Source organism: Benincasa hispida, chromosome 11 (genome assembly GCF_009727055.1).
Source record: "Benincasa hispida cultivar B227 chromosome 11, ASM972705v1, whole genome shotgun sequence".
In the NCBI taxonomy this organism is placed as follows: domain Eukaryota; kingdom Viridiplantae; phylum Streptophyta; class Magnoliopsida; order Cucurbitales; family Cucurbitaceae; genus Benincasa; species Benincasa hispida.
Window position 1 is genome coordinate 43,267,572 of NC_052359.1, and position 12,499 is coordinate 43,280,070.

Below are 12,499 nucleotides of genomic sequence, written 5' to 3' on the forward strand. Positions count from 1 at the left end.
AGAGAGAAATAGAGGAACCATTCAATAGAAAGTCGAAGGGGGCTTGCAAGTTGGATTTACTAAAAGATGATGATTTCCACCATTTCAAACAGAGAGATAATTTTAAGGGTAAAGAAAACACATTCCTTTCCACCATTTTCACATTGTGCTAATAATATTATTACCTGTGATACCACTACACGCGATAGTTGATAATAAGATTTAAAAAAATGATCAGTGCTTAGAGAAACGACAGAGTGGAGAGGGACCATAACATATTAACAGTACAAAATGTAAATATTAGTAATTAAGAATATTATTGCATAACAAATAACTAACATATTTTATATTGTCATAGAGTTATTTTATTAAGACATTTAACCATCCATTGCGCCATTCTAGATGCCTTAACACTACTGATCACTGATGCTAAGGCTTTTTCCCTTCTTTTCCTATTCTGATTAAGAAAAAACTTCTCAAAAGAAGAACAAAAGAGTATGGAGGACATAAAATGCTGCCAAAACAAAATTGTTGAGGATCCTATATCAAAAAGATAAAGAGACAACAATCTTTATAAGATGCATGACTCAATCTTTTGTTGGCAATTGGTTTTGAGATGGAACCTCTCGTTTATCAAATATGGTATCAAAGACCACGAAGCCCAAACAAAAATTTTGGTCCAAAAATTGGGATCCTACCCAAGAATAGTGAGCCCAAATAGGTACTATCTTGAAGGGGCATGTTGAGGTTTCACATCAAAAAATGAAGAGACCTTGCAATCTTTATAAGATACATGAGTTACTCCTCTCTTGCCAAATGATTTTAAGATGGAACTCATGTTTATCTAATACAAATTAAACAAGAAATGGGCTGCCATCCAGAAAAAGATTGTATCAAGAGATACTTGTCAAATACACGTGCATTTCTTTAATTCATTCAACCAAACACCTCATGACTTTGGTAATAATCAGTAGTACAAGCTCTTATAAAGTTATTGCTATGAGTTCAATTATGTTATTATCAAAATTATCATCATAATTCTAAACATAGTCATATCGCAGTATACTTCATCCTCTCAATGTAAGGTTCAGTTTCATCGGCTATAAAATTTGGTTATTGAAATATTCTATTTAAGGTGTACTGTATTTCTCGTTTTAAACATGCACCTTGCCCATGTGCTTAGGTGCTACAAAACCTTACCGTTTTCGTGTGCTTGCCCAAATACTAGTTCTGATGACCAAGAAAGAAGAAGCTCTATCTACCTTTTCGAGGTAATAAATATTTTAAACCAAACAAATTGGTATTTGACTATTCTTTATCCGACCGTATTTTTGAAACTCCAAATTCATGTCAATGACTTATGGCAAAAATACCTTGTTATTGAATGCCATTAGTACATTTCCACTTCTTTCCACAGCATATCTTGATCCTGATGAACAGATAAGTTAGCAATCTAACCCATTTGATTTGCTGCAAACCATATCAGTGCCTGACATAAAAGAGATGTTATGATACCAATCAAAAGGTGGATGACAGATCCCAGAGAATGCCCAATACCAAAAATAGGAAGATCTCGTACCTGTAGATTAACTAATTAACTTTTTCCTTCAAGATTTTAGGGAAAAAAATGAAAAAGAGAATGTTTCTCATCACAAACAAGAGAGAGGGAAGAAAAAAAGAAAAACAAGACAGAACTCACTGAGTCAAGAAATGCCCGATGACACCTATCAAATTTAAACTGCACTTCGTCCGCAATTAAGAAATAGTCAAATCCACTGGCATAGGGTGTTGCAATGATGAAAATACCCCTGATCATAATAGTGTCTGGTCAAATCTTCTACATTTCTCATTTATAAGTATATAGTCTACAAAGATATGAAGATCATGGATTTAAAGTCTATCAAACAATTAAACATAGTATAATAACTAATATGAAATTTGATAACCTTTTTAAGTTTAACCGATCAAAGGACTACAAAAGGAAGTATGATAAAAAAAAATCTGGTGCCACTTGAAGGAACAAAACACTCGGGAATATATATACCTATTCCATCACAATCCAAGTATAGAAAAGATATGTAACCTATCAAAATATTAAATAGAAAAAAAATGAATTCATAAAGAGAGTAGAACTAAAAGCCTCACTTCTCGGAAAGCCGCTCCAAAAACAAGCGATATGCAAGCTGAGGTGCAGCTCCAACAAATATACCCCCAACAAAATGTACAACATATTTTGGGGTTGAGTTTCGTGGTTTGAGAACCCATGCTCCCTGAAATTTTACAATGCAGATTAACTTCTTAAGAGTTTCGGAGAAAAGAACAAGGAAATAATGAAGGATCTATTTCTTAAGATTCTATTAACTGATGTAAAGAAATGCTGAAATATGTAGTGCCCAGTGGTTCTTCATCTTGAGCCTTGATACAAACTTCAATTTTTTTCTCTTTTTTTCCCCTTAAATGAATAACCGAACTTTCATTCAGAAAAAATGAAAGAATTAAAGGGCATAAAAAACAAATCCCAAAGAAAAAATAGCCAAAATATAAAAAGTGGTTTCAATCAAGTAAAATAAAACCTAAAAGGATAATATGAAAAACAATTACTACCAATGCCTAGAGAGAAACATGGAACCTTATGAAAAACCAAACATCACTTGAGGTCCTCTCAAGCCCTCTAAAAGCACCGTTTGTCTCACGTCAAAGAACCCACAAAACTACCTATGCCCCAACTTGCCATAGAAACCTCTCCTCCACACAAAAGGGTGAAAGAAGAAGGAACGCTTCAATCATCTCTCTTTGCAAAGAATAAGCCAAAAACCTTGTAAAACCAACTCCTCACTATTGTGCAAAATCATAGCTCCAAAGAATATAATCTAGATCCTTATCATCCTCTTATAGAGAATGCAACACAATACCCTATCAAGCCATGCAACTTCCTTGAAAGATGATAGAAGGTGTTAGCTCTTCTATGAATTACCTGGCAGACTGGCACATGAAGAACTTAACTTTCTTAGGAATTTTCAACTTTCACAACGAGGTAAAGACAAAAACACTCAAGAAGGAGGCATTCACCAAACACCCAAAGATGGGCCTATGACAAAGGACGATAAAACCCCAACAAAGGAGAGGGAGAGCTCCCAAAATGAGAAAAAATGCATGTGACCAAATGATTCATCATAGAAGAGAGTTAATATAAATGAGGAAACAAAACACAAAGAGTGCTATCCCTAACCATTTATCCATTGTCCCACCACCCACTGAACAATGAATGAATTGGGAAAGAGATATTTAGAGATACCTTTCCAAGGATTACTAGAAGAGCCTGATAACGGGTAGAAATGCACGTTATTTTAAGCCTTTTATTTAGAATTATGAAGGATGATAAGTTGAATATGTGGTGATTATACTAAGAATTAATGAGAAAAGTGAGCTTGCGTCGATCAGAAAGGCTATCAGTCGCATGAGCTGAAGGCAGTTATAAGCGCGTGCCAACCAACATGCGCCCAACAATTGCTGGAAGTTCCAATGGTCAGGGCGAGCCTCTTGACCTAAGCAGTTGAGATCAATCTCCTGCATGGAAGACTCCTTGGGGTGGCCTCACTCCAATTTCTCCAGGGACGTCTTCTACTCTATCTTTACCTCGCTTTCCTAGTTTAGTTTATTTTGATTATTGTTGTTTTGGATATGCGGCTGACTTTCTTGGATGTGGTGCATTTGCTCTTTGTTGGTGCGACAATAATTCTCCTCGGTGCGTAGTTACTATGGAAGAAGCATCTCCATCATTCAACGCATGACTTTGACCGCATGAATTCTAAAGCATGGTTGCAAAGGTTATTCTACTCAAAGGTTCTTTTCTTGTTATCTTGTATGCATTATCCTTTTGAAATTCTCTTTTGACCGATTGCCTACCTTTGCATTGATAAATTAGCATTCATGATGATACTTATAATTCACTACATCCGCTAACTAAACATCGCAAGGCTCACCTCGCTTTTAATAGCTTCTTCAAGGTTTGACAATCTAAGTTTTGTTATGTGTAAACCTCTGCTCAAACATTTGTTACCGCATTCCTGATGAGTTTGTCTTTAGCTTTTCGGCGAGAGTGCTACTGCTCTCTAAGTTTGGGGGTGGTAGTGGTCCCGGAAAAATGCGTCTATCACATTGCGATGCTATTAAAAAAAAAAAGGCAATAAAACCTCCACTGTCAGCGCAAAGGGGAAACTCAAGCTGATAAGAGTTAAGTTGTGAAAGACATTTACCTGTAGTTGGATACTTCGCATGACACCCATGCAAGTAAGCCAAAACGAAAGTAAGTGGCCGAAATCAACGCATAAGAGCAACTCCTCTGTCTGGCGCAAACCCAAATTAAGCCAAGGCAAGAGTTGAGTTGAATATGGCATGCAACCGAAGTTGGTTGTCCACATGACACCCGTGGGGGCAAGCCAAAACGAAGAGCGTAACCAAGTTCAACGCCGCATTCTAATAATAAATAGCAAAGCTATGAATTGTTTTAAACAAACGCATTGTTAAAAGCTAAAAGCAAAGTTGCGGGAAATGGGTAAAAAGTTTTTTGAGCAGAGGCTTACTTGATTTAAGCTTAGAAAGGATCTCTTTGAAAAAGTAGCCAAAGTTGAGGAGAGCGTTGCTGCCAAGGTTAGAGGTATGAGTAAATTATATTTTAAGAGGCTGGTCATCGCAAAGGAAAGCCAAAGGGTGAATTATGAATTTCCTAAGTATAAGGCATGCTTGAGGACAAGCATGATTCTAAGTTTGGAGGTGTGATAACGGGCATAAATGCACGTTATTATAGGCCTTTTATTTAGAATTATGAAGGTTGATAAGTAGAATATGCGGTGATTATACTAAGAATTAATGAGAAAAGTGAGCTTGCATTGATCAGCATTGAAACTTGATGCGTGGAAAATGGAGTAAATAAATATGCGTTCATCGTTTGTTCTCCATGCGTCGCTGGTCATGCATTGGACTAAGGGATATGCAATATGCGTCTAAGAATCTATGCGATGACTATGCGTTCCTGCCGCAAGTTTTCTTACTCTCTCGCCAAGTATAACGAGATCGCAAGTTTCTCGAGGTAATCCGAGGTCGAACTCTAGGACTTGTAGCTGAATATTATGAAGTAATGTTTTTGCGGCGAAGAATAAAAGAATAATGAAGTTAAGGGCTATGCGCTACTCCTACTCCTAACTAGACAGATTAAGCAATGGAAGTATGACTATGAGAGTTAGAGACATGACAACTGTTAACGCGTAATAAGATGCATGAGAAAATAGATAAAAATGGTGGAGGGGATAACTTCACTGTAACATTAAGCTTGATCGCAAGGGTAACCCCAGCCAGCACAAGTTATGCGATTATGCTATACACAATTGACTAAGCCGCATGCGATGCATATGCGATAGTGTCGATAGGACTTATGTCTAAGTCTCTATTCTTGCTCACGCGGTCTAACATATAAACAAGGTGACCGCATATCACTGTATCCTACTTCTAGACGCATGCGATGTGATCGCATACTATTATATCCTATCTATAGGGTGCATGCACTGTGTAATAGCAAACAGAACTTATGTCTAAGTTTCTATTCTTGCTTATGCGTTCCAATTTGACTCTCTCAAGCCTAGATTTGGTTTTTAGACTACCATCTCAAGTATGTCCAAATGATGAATGATGCATTCATAAGACAAGGTAATCACATAAAACATGGTTGACATAACATTATTCCCATCTCTAGGAACACTGCTTTCTTCGCTTAGTGAGTTCCACTATTTACCCTCTCGGGCAGTTAGTCGCCGCTGGTCAGCTTGTAGACAAGCATTGTGACCACTCATAGACAAGCATTGCTACAGCCTCACACTAAGCAAATAGGATTTTCTCACAATACCCGTGCAACGCACACCTCTCGGTGGTTTGCTACATGCTTCATATGTCTATGTCGCATGATTAAGTATGCGATACTCTAGCAATCTTACTTAGTCGTTGCAATGAAAGTAAAGGTTGATAAGAAGAGGTAAATGAAGATGGAATCGAAGGAAATATAGAGATGCATTGATCACAAAATGTATTAATGTCTTAAGCCACAATGTAATACAATACAGAGATAGAAGAGAGATAGAGGGCTAGATGGGCAATGTCTTGCTTCCATCAGATGTGTGCCAAGGCTGCCGGTGGTGAGTAGTCTCTCTCGAGATCTATCTCCGGCGAAGCTCCGATTGTCACTCGGAATGGTTGGAGGAATGAAGAGCTCTCAAAGAATGTCTTCTCACGCTTTCGTCTGGATCACAAGGATCTGCCCTAAGGCAGAAGCTCGAATGGTTTCAAGTTGGGCTCTAAGGCTTCTATTTATAGAGTTCGGTCATCGACAACATTAATGGTCCTGCTCTGAATTTCTGCTGCTAACGGCGTGATGGACCTGCTCTAAATCTCTGCTACTAATGGCGTGGTAAGTGAAATGTCAACATCATCTTTTGATACTCCCGAGGTATGCGTTCATGCTTGGTTTCCGAAGTACCATCACATTCCACCACCCTTGCATTCATCCCTCTATTATGGTTATTACTCTGTAGCCACAACCTCTATGCGATGGACGCATGCATTAATGGCCGCAACATTCATGCGACGAACATATGCGATCGCCTTTTGCGATGGTGGGAATCACTGCATGCGTTCGATTCCTATGTTAACTACAAAAATAAACATTTGGACGCAAAATAACGCATAATAGTGGGTTAGCCGAGATTTTCAATGCTGATCGACGCAAGCTCACTTTTCTCATTAATTCTTAGTATAATCACCGCATATTTTACTTATCAACCTTCATAATTCTAAATAAAAGGCCTATAATAACATGCATTTCTGCCCGTTATCGGAGCCTTTAACCCCACCCGAGATCCATTCAAAAGGGAGTGGTCATATCAAATTCACACGGGAAGTCCTACAACTATTTAGCCAACAAATCCTTGTTTCGAGCACTTAAGTTACCTACATTACTATATATATAACTTCCAAAATTCACTAGTTTTGTCACTAAACCACCTTTCACTCTCATCTTACTAAATGAGTCTTTCCCCTCCTCAATCCCTCTTAAAAAATTTCTCACAAGCTTCTCCAAGGTATTACTAACCAAATCAAGGATCCCAGATAGAATCATAAAGTGGATTGAAGTGTGCCCCAAAACTGACTAAGTGATAGTAAGCCCTCTTATCAAGCAAAAGGATCTCTTTGTGCACCTCAAAACTGACTAAATGAGAGTAAGCCTACCTCCTATCAAGAAAAGGTTCTCTTCTATGAGGAGAGCCACTTTCAAATCTTTATCACCGTCGGGTCCCAAAATGAAATGTGTTATGACCAAGGAAAATACCTAAGTGGGAAGAAGGAAAGACCCTACTTTGCGCCCACGAAATCCTTCTGTTGATTATATTGGAAAAGGATTTCCAGTCCATTGAATCTCTATATTTAAGCGGCCTTCTAAAGTTGACAGTCCAGCCCCCATTTTTGTTGTCCCCAAGCAAGTTCCCTGCCTTGCTGCTACATGGAAAGAACATAAAGTCTTAAAGGTTTTTCCACAACGCCTCTACTGAAGAAATCCTCAAGCCAAAAGAAGAGCTGCTACCACCAGCAGTTATGGGAGAAATATGGTTGCAGAGGAGATCTATCTGCCTTAGAATGCCAAACCAATGACTTCAGAGCTAAACATCAGCAAATGGAGGAAAGCTTGTCAAAGATGACAGTGGATCATTTAACATCTCATTTTTCCAAGGTGTGGTTAGGAACTCCATAGAATTTCTAAATCCTTTATCGGGCGTCTGGAGCGCTGAGTTGGTTATTATAATTAGTAGTTATTATGGTCTGTGGGTTATGATAGTCTATGTTTAGGGTGCAGACCATTTCTGCACTATCTAGTATGGATAGGAAATAGTAAACACAATAACAAAGAAGAAGAGAGATAATGAATGGAAAATCGTAAATATTATAGCAAATAGGGTTTTGAAATAGTATTTACTATACTTAATTGTAGCCTTGGGTATAAATAGTTGTAGACACCATTATTATCTTTGGAGCCCCAAACATGGAGTTGTCTATAAGAATGCACTCCACCAACTTCAAGTGGTGGCCCAAACATCCCCCTCCTAGAGAGGATACTCTATTTCTATCCTTGGTTAATACCAAGGATGGAAATATCTGTTGATATGTCGATATATCCATAAATCGAAGAGTTTGATATCGATATTAAATATCTATAGATCTTTCCAACATCTTTTATTAATGCTTGTAAAACATAAAAATGTTATCTATTTAGTCCAATATGAATAGTAATCCTAATAACAATATACATAACTTAGTTTGGGAGTAAAAACAACTCAAATACTAATCTAAATAAATTTTATAAAATTCGTGATTTACAGAAATATCCATTGATATCGATATTTTGTTGAAATCGTAAAATTGAAATGTCAATATCGATATTTTAATCTTTGGTTAAGACCAAACCAAGGTCGCCATTTAAGGTTGGGAAAGTTACAATCTTCCAATTGCCAAGATGCAAACACATTTTTTCGATAGGGCCTCCCAAATAAAGTCACAGGCCATTCTGCCAATCATGGAACATGTTTTCCTAGGAGCTACAAAAACCAGATGGTAATAGGAAGGGGGAGGTTCAAAAAGACCACTTGAATAAGAGTGAGCCATCCTCCTTTGAGATATCTATTCCACTTACCAAAGGTACTAAAAAGTATTGCAAAAAGTATATTTGCCATGGACTATATGTACCAATACATGTATGGAAAACAATTAACTGCAAGTCAAACATGAAAAAAAAAACAAAAATGATAAAAGATATGGTAATTGTAGATCACCTCAACTTCTGTCCAGTCTTTTAAACCACCCCAGGCCTCTTGTGATTGCCTAACTGTCTCAGTTAGCAGTCTGGAAATGCATGAAAATTGAAAAAGCTATCGCTTAGCAACGATATGCAAGAAAACAAACTTTGAAAATTAAGGATTCCATTTACTTCATACAAGAAATCATGATTAAACTAGTAGTAGTAATTGATGAATAAAAGACCCTACTGAATAAAAAAAGTGCTCTCTCTATGATGCTATTTCTTATTTATACCCTCCCCCTATGACTTTTCTCACTCACCCACCATCACAATTAAAAGTTCGGCCCACGACGCTCGATTAACATTTTGCTACCATACTAACTCCTCCCCACTTTTGACACATTTCTTTTAAGTACGCTTTTACCAATGGAGGCCCATCAATTTGTTGTTATGTTCATGCAATAGAGGCCACAATCAAACAGCTATTGTGCACTTGTCTCTAGCTAACAATATTAATGACTTATGGCATCAAGTCAAGATATATGATAGTAAACACAATTCCACTCTGATAGCTTGCGGCTCCCATCATTTTCTCTTCTACGAGAGCATTTATTTGGAAAATCTCACAAGGTCTAAGTATATTTGGGATCATTCAATATTGACTTGTTACTAATTATATTCATGCAATAGAGGCCACAATCAAACAGCTATTGTGCACTTGTCTCTAGCTAACAATATTAATGACTTATGGCATCAAGTCAATATATATGATAGTAAACACATTTCCACTCTGATAGCTTGCGGCTCCCATCATTTTCTCTTCTACGAGAGTATTTATTTGGAAAATCTCACAAGGTCTAAGTATATTTGGGATCATTCGATATTGACTTGTTACTAAACAAGGTTTAAGCTCTATTTAAATTGTTTTTTTTTTTTTTTTGAATTTTTTGAATAAAACATTGGCTTCTGGTTTTCCTCTTGTAATTTGTAAGGTCCAAACCACTTTTGATATATTTTAATAGATCACATCTTCATCTCTTGCTCTTGTCCTCACTCCTAAGAAGCATAAATATAGATACAATACCATATGAACACAGTGACTACATCATTTTTTGAAAATCTAAGATATTGACACGACAAGGACACGTTCATTAAAATATACACTCAACACATCTATACATTTACATGCTTAAACAAATGAGTTTGATGTATTTCGGTCTCAAACTTTTTGTCCTATATTATTATGTTGCTATTTGATATACTTAACAAGTGTTCCATACATACCTAACAAATGTTGGACCTATATTGACCATGTACAACTAGTGTCTAACACATATTTATTGTGCTAACAAGTATCTGATATGTGTCCAACGAGTCCTAGACACGTGCTAGACATAAAAATGCTAGTCAATCTAAAGTGTCGTTGCTTTACCCATATGGCCAATGCTCATGACTTGCTAGCCTAATTGCTAGGACATCGGTTCAGACATAAGAAGTAGACTCTATGGCGCTACATCATTAAAGCTGTTTTTCTGGATTCTACATAGAGAAAGGAACAACCACCTATTCAAGGGAAAAAACTATTTCTTTATATAAACCNGAGAGGCTGCTAGCAGAAATAGAAACTTGGGACACTCTTGCCGAGATTTCCCCCTTTCCAGCAATGACTATGCAGTTTGGTCTTCATCAAAATCACCACTCCTCTTTGCACGCCCTTAAACACTACCAGATTTCAGCACCACTCATTGAACTTTTTATTTATTTTCATAAGTTTTAGGCCACTGTTTTAGCTTTATTATTAAATTTTCATTTTCGATGTTTCTTTGGTTATTGTCCTCTCATTTTGTAATCTTGATATTATCTCTCCCAGTTATGGGTTTGAAGTGGAAATGATGAGGGTGCTAAGGGAGTGTCAACCTAGTTGAGACATCCAGGTGCATCTCTTGATCCTTTTAGAAGCACTTGTATTTCCGTTTTGCTCTTTGTATAACTCTCTTGTACTTTGAGTTTTAGCTCCTCTTTATTTATTAATATAATGAATCGTTTCCTTTAAAAAAAAAATTACTCCCCTTTCACATATACGCTTGTTACCTCTCCCCACTAACTGACTGTCAGGGCGAAATTCCCTTCTTTTCCTTCTTTGCATAAGTATTCACGAGTTAGGACCTAGCATAGTTTCATCTGATCAAGGAATGTTCCATTTCCTAGTTTTTTTTCCCCCCTTATTTTCTTCATGCCCTATTACATTCTACTGGTAAGCCATAAAGCAAATGTAAAGATACCTCAAGGCTCTTCTCATCTTGACATATCATTTCACTAAGTCAAGTAATATCTTCCTTCTTTTCTCCCTCCCTCTCTCTCTCTCTCTCTCTCTCTCTCGTTCTTTTAATATAAACCCGAGCTTTCACTGAGATCTCTCTGTTATAGGACTACCAATTACGCCAGCCATCGAAATAATGAAAAAAGTATAAGCATATAGACTGGCGGACCGTGTCTTTGTCAATCAATCGGCCAACTATTCACTTCCCTCCTTGTAAAGATTAAATAGTTGATTTTCGAACTACGTCACTTCTCATTTCATGCTTTCGAGGGATGATGCAAAACAGTCGTTGTGTTGTCTACCATATATTTCTTGCACGTTTGTACTGGCATCCAAAGGTAGCTACTTCATATTCTTAGTTAAAAACAGGACCAACATCTCTCCCTATCCTGAGCTTATCCCAACTCTCTCGAAGTCCACGTTAATACATTGGAAGACCCAATTGAAGAGAACTCAACCATATTAATACACACATTGCGGATGAATTAAATCAAGACTACTAAAGAAAAGTGCGGGAAAAAGTTGAACTAGCAAGAGTTGACTCAAGAAAACAATTATAACTTGCAACAAATCCCCAGGCCAATTGATTATAATCATGGAAACAACAACAAAATTCCCAAAAAAAAAAAAAAAAATGAAGCCACAACGCAGAAGAAGGGAAAGAGGAGTGGAAAAAACCTCTCGATATCGGAGTAGAGTTGCAAAGCGGTGGAAGTAGAAGGAGGTGGCTGTTCATTGCCAGAGTCTTGATAATTGCACTTGATTCGGCTATTTCGAATGAATTGATGGCGTGATTGACGTCCAATTAGAGCTATGGGGAGCTTGAAAGTCTGATATCTGTGTGATTGATGAAGTATGGGATGAGAATGGGGATGCCGATGTATATGCGTTGGCTTCAACAAACTGGCCATCCTCTATCTTCCTGGATTCATTCAAACCTGTTTTGCCTTGATTTCAGGTTAATTAGCCAATTCATTTGACATCGCGTTCCAAATCATTTTCACGAACAACAATTCTTTACGCAAAGATTTGTTGGGTTTTGTCAATTTTGGTCAAAGACTCTAGACGCTCCTAAATAAATAAAATAGAATAAAAATGGTAAGATAGAAAGAACTTCGTTCTTTTCTCGCAAATTACCCGTTTTAGTGTTTGAGGGTGAGATAAAGTTCATTTTAAAAGTTTCCTTATTTGATGGTTAGTTAGCTAATGAAAATAATATGAATAGATATAGATCAAATCTTGATCCATAAAAAGAGATTGTATGTCAATTATCTAAGTACTTTTGACTATGACGAACAAAAATTAATAGTTCAACTAATATAAAATATATCCTATCTGTTTCGGGGTCAAAACCTATACTAGAA

At 37.0% G+C, this 12,499-nt stretch overlaps 1 protein-coding gene across 1 annotated transcript in view; it reads right to left on the reverse strand.

The window, feature by feature from the left end:
- The window catches only part of LOC120091123, a 15,625-nt gene extending 3,419 nt beyond the window's left edge, over nucleotides 1-12,206 (reverse strand). The window contains exons 1-6 of the mRNA XM_039048977.1: nucleotides 11,814-12,206; nucleotides 8,850-8,919; nucleotides 2,125-2,249; nucleotides 1,679-1,787; nucleotides 1,495-1,558; nucleotides 1,353-1,408 (exon numbers count right to left, since the gene is read on the reverse strand). Of these exons, the coding sequence (XP_038904905.1) occupies nucleotides 1,353-1,408; nucleotides 1,495-1,558; nucleotides 1,679-1,787; nucleotides 2,125-2,249; nucleotides 8,850-8,919; nucleotides 11,814-12,046 (657 nt within the window). The 5' untranslated portion in view covers nucleotides 12,047-12,206. The remainder of the gene's footprint in view (nucleotides 1-1,352; nucleotides 1,409-1,494; nucleotides 1,559-1,678; nucleotides 1,788-2,124; nucleotides 2,250-8,849; nucleotides 8,920-11,813) is intronic.
- Nucleotides 12,207-12,499: the final 293 nt, after the last annotated feature.